Below are 21,110 nucleotides of genomic sequence, written 5' to 3'. Positions count from 1 at the left end.
ATATGTTTAGCATATAGATGTAGCGATATGTCGCACATTATTATTGTTCAAATTAATTTTACAATTAATAAATCAATATTGATATAAAATGCTAAAAAACTACACTCTTGATAACTTTGCAACTTTGCGTATGAATAGAGAGAGTGCGAGAGAGAGAGAAAACATTAGAAAGCGCATCAATAAAATTATTTTAAAAAGCTGCATCTACAAATTTTCTTATTTTATCTAAAATTTAAATGAAAATACCTGAAAGATCAGAGAATTCTTAGAGAATTTTTTACAGGATTTGAGTAGACATCCTGAATATCTCGTAATTTCGACTAATTTATTTTCGTGCTAATCGATGATTAAGTTTTTACATCATAGAAAATTCGAATAAAGCATTTCAATGTTGCATTTCAGGAATTTGCCAAAGTTCCGTCCATTTCTGATTTACTCGCGAACTCGCAGTTAGATATTGGCGTAAGACCATTTACATCGGCAATCCGTAAGGTTTCAAACTGCATCAGTCGCAAGAAACTTTGCAGCGCGACGCGGGAATCGCGTCGCGAAGATCGCAAAAACGTACTATCGGCAGCTGCAAGCCATTCCGGTTAGTTCATTGAAATTCGCGAATGCATTACGTGACTCGTAACGAGACAAGTAGACGTCTGTTTCACTCGTCGAGAAGACATCCGTTCGTAAAAAAAAGAAGTGTCCTCCACAATTGAATTCTCGAATCGCAGAATTTACGATTCATCGCACTCTCGACGCGCAACTCTAGACACAAAAGCTGATTCCTCTTTTTCCTTTATATTTATTATTTATATTTTCTTTCTTTTTCTCACCGCGCGAGATGTCTAGATAAGCAACGGCGACTCGCGGTCGCTCGCTAATAAAGCGCACGACGAATTCATAAGCGGCATTGTGCGAGCATAATTGCATTTCGCGTTACGGCGCGACGAACGCTTTATTAAAAGTCAGTTTTGTGATTTCAGATGAATTCAGGAGTAAAGTGGCTTGCGAGAACGATGTCATTAATCTCGTTTGCTTCCCGAGCCAGAGGGTCGCGATCTTCAGCGCGTCTTTTGGTAGGACGCAATACGAATCTTTGCAGTGTCCGCAACCGCTGGGCGTGCAAGAGGAAAGTAAGTATACCGTTTCATTGATCAACATAGTGATTTTGCGTCTCTCCGTTTTATATAATAATTATTTCGTTGGATTAATTTTTTTTTTTTACATTTTATTTCGGTCATATGCAACGCCTGTGACACTTGTCATCTGTTCGACATCGCATAACTCGTTATTAGAGCCAGCGAAGTAATCGAACATAAACTCGCGAGTTTTAAACATGTCGTGAACTCTCGCGTACTCTTCCCATTTCGATGTCATCCCGCTTTTATACCGCCATCGTTCCAAATACGTCGTTCATCCTTGCAGAAAATAATAACGCGCAGACATTTCCAAGTTATAGTTCGACGTTAAGTATTTATTTGAGCGTAAATATTGCGTGTCATTAAAGTAATGACGCTCTATCGTGCATATATACAGCGTCGTCGCATTGTTTTATATGAATCTCGGCGAGTCCTAGAGGCGACAGATTACAGCATTTTTCAATACTTTCGCGATATCGATCGATAACTTCTGCCGCGTCCATTTCTTCTACTTGCCGATGAGTTTTTCGGCTGAAGTGCCTCTCCGAGTCGATGTTTGTCCTAGTTTATTGTCATACTTGGCGACGAGATTGCGACTCTTTTCCTCTCCGCGGTCGCCCAAGTTTCGCGATGAGGTTCGCCCGATGTGAAGAGAGAAAATTAAAGTGGATTTTCCTGCGGGTTAAAGAAAAAAAGAAAGTACGCGAGCTGCTTTTTCCGAATGAAGCGGGGCACAAATTCAATGATCAGATGGTACCGGATGCATTCGCGTACCAAATATGACATTCTATCGTTTTGTAGCTTGTTAATAGTTGTTTGTGTGACGCGAGAAGTGCAAGTTGCGTGGTATTTGAAACGAGACGACGTCGTTATTTTAAATTTAGAGAAGAAGAACGTGGAAACCTGTTTCCCTCGTTTCTCAGGAAACAAAGGAAGAGAGATAGAGACACGGTTTTATTTAACTTTTTAAAGTAAATTCTTTTAACTCACGAATAAATGCTCGACCGCTCGTGTTCCCGCAATGACTTTTTGTCCCGTCCAATCAATCGATTCCTACGAGAGCGCACGGTTGCTCGATTCTCGCTGAACGAGAGAACATAAACGAGAATGGGTCACCACGAAGACCATTGTCGTATTTCTGGTGAAGTGCTGTTCTGACGATACTGTTTAACTGTGAAACATTTAAATGTTAGTTCATCAGTTTACGTTTAAGAACATTTCTATTCATTTAGGTCGATTTTCGTGTTCTTTTATCTTTAGTATCACCTCGTGCCTCGAATTTCGATAATACCTTATTGTTTTAGTCAATCTTTTATGTGTGTGCAATGGGTAGATAGATAGGTAAAAGAAAATAGTAATAGTATTTAAAATAGAAAATGAAAATGATTACATGTAAGCGTTTTCTCAGTTAGATTATAAATGCTTATTGTGAAATATAATATTGTATTGTTAATTAAAATTTGAAATCTATTCGAAATATTTTAATTGATATTTTTTTATAAATCGAAAATACATATTTCAAATATCTATTTCTCGTTGAAGAAACTTTAAAGAATCAATTAAAATAATTTTTTTCTCATTATATGAGTGGTAAAATTTGAAAATATTATTTAAAAATATTATTTTTACGAATCTATATTTATTCTATTTATTTCTCTTTTGCAACTTACATCTCTTTGATCTACTTTTGTGTATGTCATATTTTTAAATCATGTTAGTTATTTAGTATTAAATAAACTGCTTATTTTTAAAATAATTACTCAAATTATATATATAAATACTTGGAAATCATTAAAATACATGTTTTCTTAATTATCTACTTATTTTTCTCGCTATGTAACATTTAAAATAAATATTTGAAAAATCAATATTTAAGAAATATAATCAACAGCATGTTCTTTTGAAAACTTTAAATATCATATGTACATTATTGAAATTAAATATTACACATTATTAAATATTATACATATATTTAATCCTTTATATATTATATTTAAATAAATTATTATTTAATATATTTAAATAACATTTTTTAAATAGTTTTTTACAATTATTATTTTAATTATTGTATTTTAAATATAAATATTTTTGTTGCAATCACACATATTTGTTTTATTATTATTTTCACGAAACAAAATATTTAAAAATAATATTTTATTTCAATGGAAGGCACTATTTATATGATTATATAAACAATATTAATTGATTATATAAACAATATTATTTTCAATCATTTTCAATCTACGGTTGAAATCTGCTCATTATTGCATCTGTATAGACGGAACTAGAGAGCAAAGAAGTTATACTCCATAAGTTAACTTTACGAGAAGAAACTTTATTAGTTTGTTTTTTGATACTTGACGAAAAATATCGTTTCTTCCCTCTTCATTCGAAGTGAAAGAAATTCTGGTTTCACAGCTGTCTGAATAGCTTGCTTCTGCTCTCGATGAGCCAATAAATCTCTCCGCTCCTCGCAATTCCTTGGTCCACTCGTCTGGTCATCATCCGCCAACTCGTAGAACGAGGTACCCTTTAAGAATAGGTCGAGTGGTCGCTTGCCGCTTAAGCGACGACAATAAGGAACAAAATCAGCAGAATAGTGCGCTGCGTTATGTTATAGTAGTGCTTTTTCGGGCTTCTGTACTTTGAATGCCTCGCGGTCGCCTTGATATCCCTTCAGAAGACGCGCTACATCGTCACGTTTCACGAAGACGTGAACGCGGGACGTATATTTTCTCGCACAAAAGAGTATCGGAAACTCTCTCCGGAGACTTCCTGCTCTTCTTGGATTGCTTCTTTTCTATCATTCTGCGTCAAGTCGGATCGATAACGTCTCTCATTCTTTTTCTAACACAATTGTACACATATTGTCGATCAGCTTTTTTAGATTCTCTCGTCTGTTAACGGAAACAACATACGTAGTGTTCTTCTTAAATAATATATGTATAAGAAAAATCTTTTATAGATAATCTTTAAATGTCTGAAATAGAAGATTCGGATCTCAACAAATTTTTTTATATATTTTCGCAATGAAGAGAGAGAGAGAAAGAGAAATAATTGTGTAGAAATTGCCTTATAACATTTATGCGTTATATAATTTCCACAAAAATAATTTGCTTTGTACGAGAAATCTATTTATGAATGTGATTTTTCTTCAATATATTTTTTCTTTAGTTCTTTTGATCTTATTACAGTCATATTGTTACTGTTGCAGCTTGCATGATGGATTTTGCAACGGAAACCGTAATGCAATTATGCCACGGTAAACGACGATGCTCGGTGGTAGCTAACAGCACAACGTTCGGTAGACCCGATCCTTGCAGCCCAAACAGCAAGACCTATCTCAAAGTCGTGTACACCTGTGGTAAGTACCGATAAATTTTCATGTTTTCGATTCTGCTAGCGGAATAATTAAGCATGTGCAGCGTGTTTCTTATTATACCGTGATTATAATGATTCAAAGCTACAATCGCGATTAATCTGCACGCTTATTTCTTGTACATAAATAATATAAATACGCTGCGTGCTAAAAATCTTAATGATGAATAATAACTTTGGCAAACTGTATATCATGCCATTTACAGTTTACTCACGAACGAAATGATAAATAATTGAGTAGCAATGATATGTTAAATACCAGTGGAGGAAAAATTCGTTATATATACGCAAAAGGAATAGTAAAGTTTCTTGTTTAAGCGGAAAAATTATACGAGCGCTTCTTTTCCAAGAGAGTGTGGCCGACGGCGATTCAGAGCGTTGCAATCCTTGAAAAGTAGTAGAAAAAAAGTGATATTACGGACCGTGCAATAACGTGTTCGGGAGGGGATTTATCCGAAGCTCGTTTCACAATAGCGTATAATGAGCGTAGCAACGCTCCTCTTTGAAGAGAAGTTATTTTATTGCGAGGTTCGGCGCGGCTTGGCAGCAGCCAGCCAGCGACAGCTTTAAACAGAATGACGTCGTCGCGGATCTTCCCGTCTCGACCCGGCGATGGGATTCGTACTGAATTTCCTTCTCGACATTTTTAATGGGCACTCTACCAGGGACCGGTTTATGCGCGAAGAATAGGGAAAGAAAATTGTTGGGAAAACTGTCGACGGGAAAACTAGCGGGCGATATCACCGGAGCGTATTTCGTGCACGACGTCGCGCAAGGAAAGTCATCCTTTACGGGGAAACTATAATTTCCATCCAACTTGTAGTTACGAGATGTAATTTTTAATCCGTGAATTTATTTGTTTGTTTACGTGAAATTCGGGGTCGGGATATATTCGTAATAATAATTTCACGCTTTAATTATTCGTTGGGTGGTGCTACTTCTCTCGTCTCGCCTAATCGAAGATTCCTCGCTTTTAAAAACGCGATATATGTGTATATATTTTTTTTCTCTCTATATGTATATATATGTATTTTTTTTCTTATTTCGTTTAATCTAACCGAATATAATTAGGCGCGCGAAGCAAAGTTATATTATTATTAATTATATTCGGTTAGATCAAATAAAAGAAAAAAATATATATAGAGATATATAGAGAAAAAAATATATAATATATACATATAAAATGAACTTGCAGTTGTATATTTAGCGGAAAAATTCGCGTTCATATATATAGCTTCTCGTCTTCTCGCGACAAAATCCTCCGATCTTTTCAACGAAACCACAACAGAGATAACATTTTTTCGCGAGAAGTCGCGCATACGAATTGAGAGACCTTAACTCGGAAAAAGTTCTATTCTACATTATTACTTGTGCCGGACGCTTATATGACACTCTCTCGCAATGAGATAGCGAGGCTTGATTCTCCGTCTCGTGATGTTATTCCACGCTCCAATCCCTTTTATTCTCGTGAGCGAAATTACGCATATTCTGTACACGTACATTTTGTCAGCGTAGTCCGGGCTCTTGTAAACAAGTATTACTTTCTTGCGGAGGTATCTCGTTTACATTAATCGTAAGCATCTTTTATCTCGTTAACAAAAGAATGAAAGTGGAAGGAAAGGAAGCCACCAGTGTTATGAAAATACGCTGTAATTTTTCTTGAAGCATGTAAAACTTATTTCTATTACGGAACAACACTGGTTTGGTAAATTCTTCATTATAAAACTTTGAGAATCGGTAACGAAAGAAACTGGAGGAAGAAGAAGATTGAAAGACTTATTCGAATATTTCAAGCTAACATTATGTGCATAATGAATATTATTATTTCTTAACTGAATATTTAAAATAGATTTAAAACATTTCTCTTTGATCTTACTTTGATAGCACTTAAGAGTTCGCACGATAATCATATTCGCCTACACCAGATATAACGCGATTGTATGCAAAAATTTTATCCTTCATATTCACGTTTCTTAAATATGATTCGATAAAATATGGATATCGACATTTTTCAATTATAAAAATTTTCAAGCCACATTTCGCATTTTTCGGACGGAAAATCAGTTACGATTAAAATGGCAAGTACCCCTCGGCAATGGAAGGACGGTGGAGATCGCGCGCTGGCCCTTTCGTGGCTCGTCGCACGTCAAATTACCGGCCGTAAACGACCGTGCACGGATTATGATTCGCGCGACGTAGCTCGAGAACGCATTTGCATGTGCCCGTGAATGCTCGATGCGAGCTCATTAGTCAATGTCACTTCGGTTCCTGTAACCGACCGAGAGCGTTTATGAGAGAGAGAGAAAGAGAGAATGATGAAAGAGAGAGAAAAGAATCGTCGCTCGGTATTCTAATTTGGAGGCGAGTCATGCATAGTTTTTCGTTGGCACGCGGCTTTGCCAATAGCTGCGAGGAAAATATGCGCATTCGTTAGGATACGTGAAAAAATTCTTGAAATAAACGTCCAACTATCCGCAATCGTCTTTATCCGTGATCGATTTGCCTTTGAATATATTGCAGAACAACAATTTATCGCAAAAAACAACATATCTTTATAAAAATAGACACCTAGTTACGAATTTATCGATAAAGTATTTTACAAACGTAATATGATATATGAAGAATATATGCATAAAGAGAGCGATAACTCTATAATAATATGTGTCAATATATTTTATGGATTTTATTTATTTATTGAATTTTTTTTTATTATGATTGATTAGTCTTTTTTTCGAAATGGAAGGATATGCGTTTACTTTCGCAAATATAATACAAATTGTTGTACTTCTTTGAGTATAAAGATAAGATAGGTATGTTCCGAATCTTTATTAAGTAATCGAGAGAAAAGTCTCTGATATACTTATTCGCCAAATTACGTTCAAGATAAGTTGAAGCATTTTGAGGCGAGAGTAAACGTTTCTTCTTATTCATGTATGGATGCGCACACACTGCCAATAGAGAAAAAGCCTTAGGAATAATAAACTGAGAGATAAGAAAGTAAGATTTCTTTCTTGTGAATTTTTCGCGGTGAATCTTGATTTAAAAGATCGTATTTTACATTAAAAGGTCGCTCGGAAATTATTTTATTCGTCAACATTTTTTCGATAAGATTGTTACTAAATATACACGATATAAAAAAGTAGGAATATTGATTTGTTGTTACATTTCTACACGTTAGATTCATTGTATTTAATTTTACACGCTTTTCAGTGATATAAACACAAATTAGACGAACCATCGCATTTATATTTTTCGATAAGATTGTTACTAAATATACACGATATAAAAAAGTAGGAATATTGATTTGTTGTTACATTTCTACACGTTAGATTCATTGTATTTAATTTTACACGCTTTTCAGTGATATAAACACAAATTAGACGAACCATCGCATTTATATTTTTCGATAAGATTGTTACTAAATATACACGATATAAAAAAGTACGAATATTGATTTGTTGTTACATTTCTACACGTTAGATTCATTGTATTTAATTTTACACGCTTTTCAGTGATATAAACACAAATTAGACGAACCATCGCATTTATATTTTTCGATAAGATTGTTACTAAATATACACGATATAAAAAAGTAGGAATATTGATTTGTTGTTACATTTCTACACGTTAGATTCATTGTATTTAATTTTATACGCTTTTCAGTGATATAAACACAAATTAGACGAACCATCGCATTTATATTTTTCGATAAGATTGTTACTAAATATACACGATATAAAAAAATAGGAATATTGATTTGTTGTTACATTTCTACACGTTAGATTCATTGTATTTAATTTTACACGCTTTTCAGTGATATAAACACAAATTAGACGAACCATCGCATTTATATTTTTCGATAAGATTGTTACTAAATATACACGATATAAAAAAGTAGGAATATTGATTTGTTGTTACATTTCTACACGTTAGATTCATTGTATTTAATTTTACACGCTTTTCAGTGATATAAACACAAATTAGACGAACCATCGCATTTATATTTTTCGATAAGATTGTTACTAAATATACACGATATAAAAAAGTAGGAATATTGATTTGTTGTTACATTTCTACACGTTAGATTCATTGTATTTAATTTTACACGCTTTTCAGTGATATAAACACAAATTAGACGAACCATCGCATTTATATTTTTCGATAAGATTGTTACTAAATATACACGATATAAAAAAATAGGAATATTGATTTGTTGTTACATTTCTACACGTTAGATTCATTGTATTTAATTTTACACGCTTTTCAGTGATATAAACACAAATTAGACGAACCATCGCATTTATATTTTTCGATAAGATTGTTACTAAATATACACGATATAAAAAAGTAGGAATATTGATTTGTTGTTACATTTCTACACGTTAGATTCATTGTATTTAATTTTACACGCTTTTCAGTGATATAAACACAAATTAGACGAACCATCGCATTTATATTTTTCGATAAGATTGTTACTAAATATACACGATATAAAAAAATAGGAATATTGATTTGTTGTTACATTTCTACACGTTAGATTCATTGTATTTAATTTTACACGCTTTTCAGTGATATAAACACAAATTAGACGAACCCTCGCATTTATATTTTTCGATAAGATTGTTACTAAATATACACGATATAAAAAAGTAGGAATATTGATTTGTTGTTACATTTCTACACGTTAGATTCATTGTATTTAATTTTACACGCTTTTCAGTGATATAAACACAAATTAGACGAACCATCGCATTTATATTTTTCGATAAGATTGTTACTAAATATACACGATATAAAAAAATAGGAATATTGATTTGTTGTTACATTTCTACACGTTAGATTCATTGTATTTAATTTTACACGCTTTTCAGTGATATAAACACAAATTAGACGAACCATCGCATTTATATTTTTCGATAAGATTGTTACTAAATATACACGATATAAAAAAGTAGGAATATTGATTTGTTGTTACATTTCTACACGTTAGATTCATTGTATTTAATTTTACACGCTTTTCAGTGATATAAACACAAATTAGACGAACCATCGCATTTATATTTTTCGATAAGATTGTTACTAAATATACACGATATAAAAAAATAGGAATATTGATTTGTTGTTACATTTCTACACGTTAGATTCATTGTATTTAATTTTACACGCTTTTCAGTGATATAAACACAAATTAGACGAACCATCGCATTTATATTTTTCGATAAGATTGTTACTAAATATACACGATATAAAAAAGTAGGAATATTGATTTGTTGTTACATTTCTACACGTTAGATTCATTGTATTTAATTTTACACGCTTTTCAGTGATATAAACACAAATTAGACGAACCATCGCATTTATATTTTTCGATAAGATTGTTACTAAATATACACGATATAAAAAAATAGGAATATTGATTTGTTGTTACATTTCTACACGTTAGATTCATTGTATTTAATTTTACACGCTTTTCAGTGATATAAACACAAATTAGACGAACCATCGCATTTATATTTTTCGATAAGATTGTTACTAAATATACACGATATAAAAAAATAGGAATATTGATTTGTTGTTACATTTCTACACGTTAGATTCATTGTATTTAATTTTACACGCTTTTCAGTGATATAAACACAAATTAGACGAACCCTCGCATTTATATTTTTCGATAAGATTGTTACTAAATATACACGATATAAAAAAGTAGGAATATTGATTTGTTGTTACATTTCTACACGTTAGATTCATTGTATTTAATTTTACACGCTTTTCAGTGATATAAACACAAATTAGACGAACCATCGCATTTATATTTTTCGATAAGATTGTTACTAAATATACACGATATAAAAAAGTAGGAATATTGATTTGTTGTTACATTTCTACACGTTAGATTCATTGTATTTAATTTTACACGCTTTTCAGTGATATAAACACAAATTAGACGAACCATCGCATTTATATTTTTCGATAAGATTGTTACTAAATATACATGATATAAAAAAGTAGGAATATTGATTTGTTGTTACATTTCTACACGTTAGATTCATTGTATTTAATTTTACACGCTTTTCAGTGATATAAACACAAATTAGACGAACCATCGCATTTATATTTGCGTGAAGAATAACAGTATTTTTCGTTTGTACTTTATATGCTACACCTGTTATTTCTTATCTACAATACATTATATAAAATTAACAGAACAGACACAATCCAAGACAATTAATTAAAAAATTAATATAATTGTATAATATGTAAACATGAATGGAAAACAACCATGGATATTTTACCGCGCATAAAATTAACCGTATAACGGACGGGCGGCGCCGGAAACATTCTTTCCGCTACGTTTCCGTTCGATCGGATGACGATATCCAGAACGAAATCAAACGTACTTCCCACTCTATTCGTATTATATCTGCAAAGCGTGTTCGTTGGCTTCTTCGCTGAATTCTCTACACTGGGGTATTGACCCGGAACAATTATCGGGCGATCTCAGAGTGTAATTGGATTCGCATGAATTATCAATGTACATCAAAGTCCCTCCTTCTGACCCGACATGAACGTAGACAGTCGTGTTGGAAATGAACCTCTGCAAATCCGCAGGCTCTGACTGAATCTCGATCGATCATTGACGTTGGAAATATGCTAATCAGTTTCGATACATCGAATACGCCTAGGATAATATCGCTACTATTGTGTGACATAATCGCTGGAGAGCAGAAAATAGAGATATGCAATATGCATTATGTTCTTGACTTGTCGAAAATAGATGTTCTCTGTTTTACGATTTATGTTGGTTTTATTTTACGTATATTTTAGGAATAATATGAATATAAATTGTGTTATCACACATATTTACGAAATATTTTATTTCTTTCAAATAAAAATCGAAATTATCATTCGATATTTTATTTTCCGTCTTTTACGTTCTGTATATTTCTTCATTTATATATAATATATAAAATAAAATATAATTTATATATAGATTACAATATATGTATGTATATAATTTATATTTTATATAAATATAAAATAAATGAAATGATATATATATATATATATTGAAGATAATAAAAATGTCTGACAATGAGAACTATTTGTAGACATTATGTGAATATAAAGTCAAGAATGAAATACTCTCTTTTGCTCTCTTGATATATATGTATGTAGATATAAAAGTTTTAATTGTCACAGATTAATCTATCTACGTTAAACACATATTTTTCCGCAAAGTAATATCCGTGAAGTTAAAACTTAAAAGTCGCTCTTTCAAGCAAAAGTTATTTACAGCAGAAGCTATTAAAGAACTGTGCCGGCAGGGATAAAGTAAAGCAAACTTCGGGAGGGAAAATATTTAAAGCATTTCTGATGATATGCGAACTTTTATAAATCATTGTATGCAAAACAGGGCATCAGCCATAAAGTCGTATTTCCGATTCCATTCATCAACTTTATTTGGAGTTGTGCTCCATCAACCGCAAATTTATTCCGTTACTGGCTCTTGATTGTGTATTGATTCATCAGTGTGGTTAAAATTTTTATTATGTTTGAAAAATGTTAGAGAGAAATTTTTTCGCATTTACGTAGGAAAGCAATTTAATTGATTTGATCGAAAAAGAAATTATTTTAATGTTTTTTTTTTTTCTAAAACTATAAGCAGAAAATACTAATGATTAATGCTAATGATTCTCCTATTTCATAAATATTACACAACTTCCGTAGAAAATATTTCGCTCCATGAATCACAACGGTTATTAGTTGACATTATGATAGGAATGAGTAACTTAATTGAGAATTCTCTTTAGTGTATACGCGTTGTATCAATTATTATCCACATTTCTCTCTGATAGAGAAGCTGAATTCATCCGATCTCACCATACATTTCCCGGGTATAAACTGAATCAGCCCTTGATTTCACACATGGGATCTTCTTGACAAAGTGAATGTACGTACGTACGTTGCCTATGCTCGGAAGCAAATCAGTCGACGCTTAATAGCGTATGAATGCGTCGCTTAATCCCACGAGACATGTACATCGGTTGATATGGGTCAATCGAAAAAAGCTCACGGTATATTTTTGCCTCGCAAGCACAGTCGCGGTTAATTATTCCTTGTTTTTCCGCGAAGAGAATCATTCGTCGATTGATTTCTGTATTTTTATACGCGTCATTCATTGATACAATTTATGGAAATATCTTTTAATTAGGAGATACTTTATAATTAAATTATTTAATATTTAATTTAATTATATTGCAATAATAAGTGAGTTTAAATACTTTCTTAGACGTTGATTGGGCAATTTTGTCGAAAGTTATTTTCGACAAAACTTTCATGGGATTTATTCTGCATTTTCGCACAAACTTATTAATCTTTTTTTTAATTTACAAGTTGTTGAACATTTTTCTTTCGTTACTTTTCTTCTTTATATAAATATTTTTAAGACCTAAGAGCCTTCAAAGTATTTTCAACGGGATGATTAATTAAAACTGGCATTTCGCCGCTTTTACATAATATCCTTTCGATTTACAATAATAGGAGTCATTGATACGCTTCATGCCGTTTAACGAAGCATCTATGCATCACGGCAATTCGTCTCAATTGAATTTTGACACGCGGCTGAAGAGCCATGTCAATCAACGATAGAAAATCAAGCGCTCGCGTAGCCACGAAGCTAATTAGGGATCGAAGTACCAACTTGATGGCGTATGACTATATAGCTACTTTACATCACAACGTTCACCGCGAGATAATGATCCCTCGAGTTTCAGCCATTAATCCGAGCCGTGATAATGAAAAATATCCGCTCTCGTCGCGAATGAATAATCAATTCAATTCGCGTGGAACGAACTCGTTATTCGAAATTGACTGATAATTTACATTTCGACAGTATGTGTTTCTCACATATACGTATGGATTATAATTTACAAATTCTTTGTCAACTCCCCAGTGTCTGCCTGCTATCTTTCTTCATAATCAACGACGATGTATTTAGTATTTATGGCATTGTATAGCTCTGCAATATATTCTCATTAAAATTGCCGCAAACTAATACATCACAATTTATTTCGGTTTCAGAGAGACGTATTTTAATTAATAAATAACGAAGGGACACGCGAGGTTGTTAGTATGTGTCATGTTTTAGAAATACATGTTATTTCTAGAACTTTCGATTATCGCGAAATATTTACGGGAGAAAAAATATCTATATTGTTGATTATATTTGTTAAAGAAGACTGTCTGCGACAAGTGCAGAGAATATTATACTATATTAACCGGCATACGCATGTCCCACGAAATAAATTTAATTTAATTGAAATAAAGTTAATTTATCGTGCATGAATATGAATAATTATTAATCTATGATTGCATAAAACTTTTGAATGCAATTTATTAACGTAATATAAAGTTTATAATTAATAGTTATAATTAAATACACGACAAATAATAGCGTATATATAAAAATTAGATTTAAAACTTCACCTACTTTAAAACTTGGAGCACAGAACAAAAAGAAACCAAGCCGTGAGCAAATCTGCCTTTAGATATATTCTAACGTGCGATACCCTCAAGGTTCTTTGTTGCGAATCTTCCTCTCTCTTTTTTCTCTCTCGATTTCCATTTTAAAGAGTGGATTACGCGCCACGTGGTGGCCTCATGTAAGATTAATGAACTAATCCTACGAAGCTGACCTTTTATCTCGATTTTCAACCTTGGATGCCTTCGGAAAAAACAAAGCGCTATACATACACTACTATCAGTACATTTAATTGATCAGTCGCAAAATAAGAAAAAAAAAGAACACCGCATATATAAACGCGAATAAATTTTATTAAACTTTAAATAACCAGTTTCGTTTTTCGCCGCGAATTTACTAGTAACGATGCACTTTCGGCAGAAAGTTGATTCTCAACTTCTCTTCGAGTGACATTTGCCGATTCTCTTTGCTTTTCGACGTGGGCGTGTGTATGTGTTTATAACAATTTCCGACAGTATGTACAATTGCGTAGCCGGAAGCGCTTTTATCCATTATATACGTATCGTGCGTGCATATATTGTGGGCGAGTAGGATTTCTAGATTCAAGCGCAGGGATAATTTGTCTTTCAGCGCGACGTGCGCTAATTTGTGCGCTGTGTACTGTCGACACTTGAATTATTCGATTTACGTTTAACAATTCAGGTCGGCGCCAATCAATCGCTATCGCTTTCAATGTTCGCGCGAGCGCGGTGACGGTTTCACGCGACTCGGACATCCATATTAATAAATGCCTTAATCTACATGCGTTCGATTATATGTGATGAAAAGCTTTTGTAAATCGTGTCATTATATACCATAGGATCCGACATATATTTGTGAACCATTCTTCGTAAGACATATGAAATCGATCGCTTCGAGTATAGAAATGAATAGTTAAAAAAATAAAAGAAAGAGTCGATTTATTTTTTACCTGTTTTATGCAGTATTAACTCATAAATTGTCGTAATTAATGAACTCAATGAATTATAGATTATAATGATTAATAATAAATTATATATATAATATTAATTTTAAATAAAGTTAGACACAATATATAAATATTGTACATATACATTTTTAAACATTGAATGATTAGATTTGAGTTTTATTATAGATAAATATTAATTAATAGAAATTTTAGAGAAAGATAATAATAAATTAATATATTATTACAGCGAGTAGTTTAAATAAAAAACATTAGTTTTTAAATTTAAATTTATACACTTATATAAAAATCGGAAATGATGAACAGATTAAACAGGAAATCAAAGATATAATGAAAAGATAAGCGTACCGATTTCGAAGCTTAAAGATAACATCTCATAGTCGGATATTTCTATATGTATCATACAATATTTCCTATTTTTGGGATTTTAATTCTCTTCTTTCGATATTTGGCATTTGATCCTTCTATCTCTTTTTGGTCGAAAAGCTACTCACATTCGGGAATTTATTACGCGATCGAGAGACGAAGCTAGAGCGTTGGTCGTTGAATATTTCAAGATAGCAGAACGTAGGGTCCCGCAGGCGATACCATTGATTTTGATTGTATATTTTAGATTCGTTAATCTCGCCGAATTCGGTGCGTTCGCCGATGTTTTTCGGGATCGAAAACCTGAGGATTAAGTGTTTCATTTTCATCGTTTCCTGCCCAATGTTTCAGGATGTCCGAGATTATAGAATGCTATTCTACTTGCAATTGCCCTAGAACAATATATTTAACTTGTCGCGCTTACAATTTTCAATAAATAGTCACGTGATTAATTTCATTCGCGGAATTGCTTTGTAATTTTTTAAGTATTCTAGTATAATATGCATTTAAAAAGTGCACGAATTTTCTCTATATTTTTAAATCAATGCAGTTTTGAAAAGAGCACAAATAAAAAGATCGAAAAAAATAATGTTTAGGAAATAAAAAATTCTTATAACTGTATATCATTAAACTATGCCTATTTTATAACAATTATTATCAATAAAATAAATTAAATTATATCTGAACGATATATTGCAAAATGAGATACAACTTTCCTTGACAAATTAATATTAAAAGAATATTTCCTGATTTATTCTCTCATGAAAAAATTTGCTTCATATTTATTTGGGGTTTTATAATTATGGATAATAATATTTATAAAATGCTTTATCTATTTTTATAAAAAATCTATTTTTTGGAAACATAATACACATATGCATACTCGCATTAAACAATACTCTTTGCATCTGATTTAAATTTCTAAACAAACATATTGTTACGATATAACGAGGAGTGCATTTCGAGCCGTCAATCAATCGCTTCTATTGCTTCTCTCTCACCTCTGATTTGATTTCGCTAAATATTGCGAGGCGTAATATTGCAATTTGTAGCAGTGTTTACAAATCGCCGCGAAACCAAGTTCTCAACAAGTGGCCGAGTCTTGGCGAGATGTCTATCAACTTTAGGGACCAGATGTACACTATTGCGCGTAATACCAAGCTGAACGTTTATCGACGCGCTGCCGGTCATGATCAAGTGTTTGTTCGTGTACAACTCCAATAATTGAATTCATGAACTATGAACTGGTTTGCACGACTGTAAAATGATCCATCACATTGATACTGTGTTTTTAAGTTATGATTTTTTGATGTTTTATTTTTAGTTTTATTTATTTATTTTTTTTAAAAATCTGTATAAAATCCACGTTTATCTCGTTCGTGCGGCTTGAAAATCATTTCGAGAGCACACTGTTCATGAACACACTATTTTGTATATAAATGCATATTGCGATAAACACGTTTCTAGGTTCTATTCATGTCGGCAGCTACGATTCGTTTCAATCAATCTTTAACTGTACTGCGACGTTAAAGAAAGATTAGTAAGATATAACTCATCTCGACGTTTGTGCTTTTCTTTCATGGCACCAACATTTTTCATCATTTCATGTTGCGTTTTATCTCACATAGAAAATACAGAAACCTCACTATTATTCGTTTTTTTTAAATGACACCACCGTAAATTGTTTATTTTATAAATTCTGCGAGTATAATCCATATTTTAAAATTTATTTGATTAGATGCTGTGAAAGAAATTTATTATTATATTTAGAAACTTACTTTTTATTTACTCACTGTACATTTATAAATAAGTATACAGTGATTAAATATGTGGATTTCTTTCGCGGGGATATTCGTCGGTTCGGAAAAAAGAGAAATAAAATTTGCTGGCACATTCTAGAGGAAAACAAAGATAAACATCTCGTTTATCTCGGTCCGTGAAAGAACGATACTTAATTATCGAGAGTGCGTCATCTGTTAGAGAATAACAATTTTTTTTAACTCTAATGACGCAAATAAAAAAAAGTTGTACTACTAATTTGTAACGCGGATAAGAAATAGTCTGTTTACTAAATCAGAACGTTTTCTTTTTGAGCGACGGCTAATATTTCTGTTCAGTGTTTATTGTGATATATTTTTATTATATACATATAATATTCTATTTTTAAGAATGCAGTACTAATTTTTGCTAAAAATATTAGTTAACGGTCTCGTGAAGATCGTCAGCTCTGGGAATTAAATAAGATAGATCTTTCGTCGTAAAACTCGATTTGCGATTGCGATAATATCGTTGTAGCCCCTTCAGTATAGATAAAAGGGCCACTTTGGTCCCTATTTTTAAGGGATTGTGCCATTTTTCAACTAGCTACTATCTTTTCTTAAAGTTTTCATCCTGCGAAGTCCGTCCGCCAGGTCGGAGAGCAAAGATAAAATAGAACCTAGTCAGAACTTGTTTTTTGGAGATAATGCGTCTCTCTCTTATCATTAAAATTTTCTGCGAAATGGACTTATTTTAACTCCTTCCCTTTGGGCACCGAAATACGATCTAATGGATCTGATGGAACAAGCGTTTCCCCGGGACTCTTCATGTGACTCTTAATGTTGCATTTACTGGGAAATGACTTTCCTGCGTCAAACTAGCGGGAATAGGGAGCAGGTATTATGCGAATAGACGCGATGAGGAGTAATCTCGTAGCAACGAATCCGCCAGTAACCCGGGAAAAGTTTTGTATTCATACAATTTCTCCAAACCTCTCTCGCGCGTCCTTCCTTTATCCGGTCGCGATAAATTCGCTTCTGTTGACGCGGGAATTGAATTCTCTCCAGCGTATAGCCGAGGGCTGCAACTACAGAATTTCAGCCATCGAACTTTTTCGCTGCGCCCTTCGGGCGAACCTTTCGAGATTCTTCTGATCGAATAAGACTCGGGGAACGGCCGAGATTGTCGCGTTTGCCAAATAAATGCGGTCGCTACACATGAAATTCTCCCTCCCATTGAAATTCTCTACAGCAAGACCATCCGTTGCAATTGCATTATAATTGCAGTGCCACGCTTCAGAGGTTTCCGCATTTCCACCGATGCATCGCATTACCAATGCTACTTTGACCCGGCATAACGAGATACTCCAGCCGAGATAGATCGTCTCGTTTTAATATCGGATTTCAGGATTATATACGAATTGTGGCGACGCAACTCAAATGTATAATATAATAGATTCGAATTTGGTTCAAAACGTCATGTCAGGGTTGTTAGAAGCTATATACATACATGCATATACATGTTTATAAAAATACACAAAAAATACATATATACGATTTCTTTCAAATTCGGAAAATTTTTTTAAGTGATAATAAAATCTAGCGCAAATTTTTTTCTACGCATTTCGCAAAAAATAAATCGTCGAAATGTAACTCAACGAGAACGTGCGGATGAAAATGGAATATTTCGCAATTGTTGCATCATTGCACGCTGGATCATTAATATTCAAATAATCGACGTACATGGATCTGTGGTATCGTAATTTTTTAATTCACGGAGGACGATATGCGCGAGATCCATGATTTTTCAGAAGCTTCGCGTCTACGCGTTCAAAACGAAAATCAGTGTCGACGCCCATGAAGCGATCGTACCCTGGTGGCTGAACGATGCGTGCAACTCTCAGGCAGCACTTTGATCAAGGGACGTGGGTGTCTCGTACCGCGTGGCTGCATTGCTGCTCAACCGTGCAGCGCGTACAATGCACGCAGACACGTGATCCCACGCGTTCGCGAATATTGAGACATATGCACGCTCGATTTACGCACTCCTCTTCGTTCACTCAATCACAGGCGACCGCCAATTGGGAAGTGCATCCGGGCGAGATTAACGAAGCCCTTTTGCAAATGAATTCATGGGCGGCTCTTTCGGTTCGCTCGGCTGTAGTCGGTTTCAAGATATATACTATATGTATATATCTTGAGAGAAAAAAGGAAGAGAGAAGGGAAAAAAAAGATTACATCTCTCTCTGCTTTTCCATCTGAATTAGTACCGTTTCTCAAAAAAGAAAATTGTTTGCGTGTGAGTGTTTTTTTATTGTAAAAAATTCTTTCACTCCAATCATTTGAATTAACATGGTTTTATTTTCTTCTGTATTTTATATAATATGGTTTTTTTAAATTTATCATAATTAAAACAAATTTTTAATAATACTTGTAATAAATTATTAAAAACACTCGTTATAATCTTACAATACATTTTCTAGATTTTATTTCTTTACGATTTTATTATTAAATTTGCATGGCAATAAAATTTAAGAATTAATAAAAATATACTCAGAAAATTTTCTCTTAGAATTTACCCTGAAAATCATGGTAATCGTGGAACAATATAGTATGGAAAGAATTTTATGAGAATCTCTCTGATTAATACTTATCACAAAAAAAAAATATTTATCACAAAAAATATAAAATATATGTTTGATTAATATTTTATTAAACTGCATAGTAAAATTAATCAAACATATTATATATTTTATTGTGATAGATATTATTATTTTTATCGTGATATATTAACCAAAGAAATTCTTATAAAATTCTTTCCATACCATATTATCCCACGATTACCATAATTTTCAGGGTAAATTCTAAGAGAAAATTCTCTCGGTGTACTAGTTGGTGTACTGATTGGATAATCTTGTATTTACTTTTATTACATATACAATTTACTGTACGAAGCATGTTTCGCGCAAGAAACTTATTTAGAACACGTAATCAACACGTTACGTCATAGACAGTGTATTACCTATGTGTCGTTATTCACGGGAGTGACAACTATATCCGGGTTCGTGTACACTTTTAGCCAGGGCGGAGATCCAACGGCTTATTAACGGCTCGAGTTTTCCCTCCCTTTACACACCGAATGAACGCACCTGGCGCGATGGTGGTGACTGACATGTGTGTATCGCTTGCCACCCTCGCTAGCTACGTGAAACGGGATGGAAACTGCTCACTGGTTCGTGCAGGACTTTACAACGCCGGGGCCGTTAAGTGGTTGAAGTGAAGCGAAAAATTGTTCTCCCGCGTTTTCCGCCAGTTACAGAATGCATCTTTAATGCATTTTCGCGTGCAGACTCCGCGTCCTCTGCACGTGTTCTGCAAATTTGCATAATTTTCAGTTTACTAAAAAAGTACGCCGCACACAATAATATTATGTTTTATTTCGCGCAATGAAAACTTATTAATTTCAAATCATTTATAAACGCGAAACCAATGCAAATCGACTTTATTCCATGCTTAATCGACGAGAGCAAAATAATTTACATAAATCATTTATTTTACTGTTCTCTCATATTTCTAACAGAAGAAAACTTTCGAATTTGTAATATGTATTTGTAATAATTATGTATAATTTAACTATAATTTTTCGACTTACCTCCGAATCGATTTTGCTTTATACGTGCAGTTAATATGAATATTTTGAACTCTCTTGAGATTTTTAAAAATCTTTTGATAGCCATACAACACATCTAGATAATTATTAATTTAGTTCATTGATGCCAGATATTATATGAGAATTTTTATTTTACATTTTCTATCTGAGAATATATTCAGCATAGTCTCGATGCATTTATACATCGATGTATTTTTACTTTATACTTTCTTTTACTTTTGTTACTTTTTTATTATTTTTTTTATTATTTTGTAAAAGAATTTATATTATGTTTACACAAATTTTGTGTACGTGATTGAATGATTTTTTTGTTTTAATTATATATAAGAAATTATTA

General features: G+C 32.9%; 1 protein-coding gene across 7 annotated transcripts in view; it reads left to right on the top strand.

Moving 5' to 3' along the window:
• Positions 1 to 21,110, top strand: part of LOC145935406 (uncharacterized) — a 344,338-nt gene that overhangs the window by 289,463 nt on the left and 33,765 nt on the right. For all 7 annotated transcript variants that reach the window (XM_083036756.1, XM_083036783.1, XM_083036739.1 and 4 more), the window contains 2 exons: positions 978 to 1,127; positions 4,348 to 4,497. In XM_083036756.1, coding sequence (XP_082892882.1) covers positions 978 to 1,127; positions 4,348 to 4,497 — 300 coding nt within the window. The remainder of the gene's footprint in view (positions 1 to 977; positions 1,128 to 4,347; positions 4,498 to 21,110) is intronic.

This window comes from Prenolepis imparis, unplaced genomic scaffold (assembly GCF_030444845.1).
Source record: "Prenolepis imparis isolate NDT839.2.m4 unplaced genomic scaffold, iyPreImpa1.0 SCAF_1, whole genome shotgun sequence".
Classification (NCBI taxonomy): Eukaryota; Metazoa; Arthropoda; class Insecta; order Hymenoptera; family Formicidae; genus Prenolepis; species Prenolepis imparis.
Note: the sequence above shows the minus strand (reverse complement) of the source record. Positions and strands in the feature narration are given on the sequence as shown.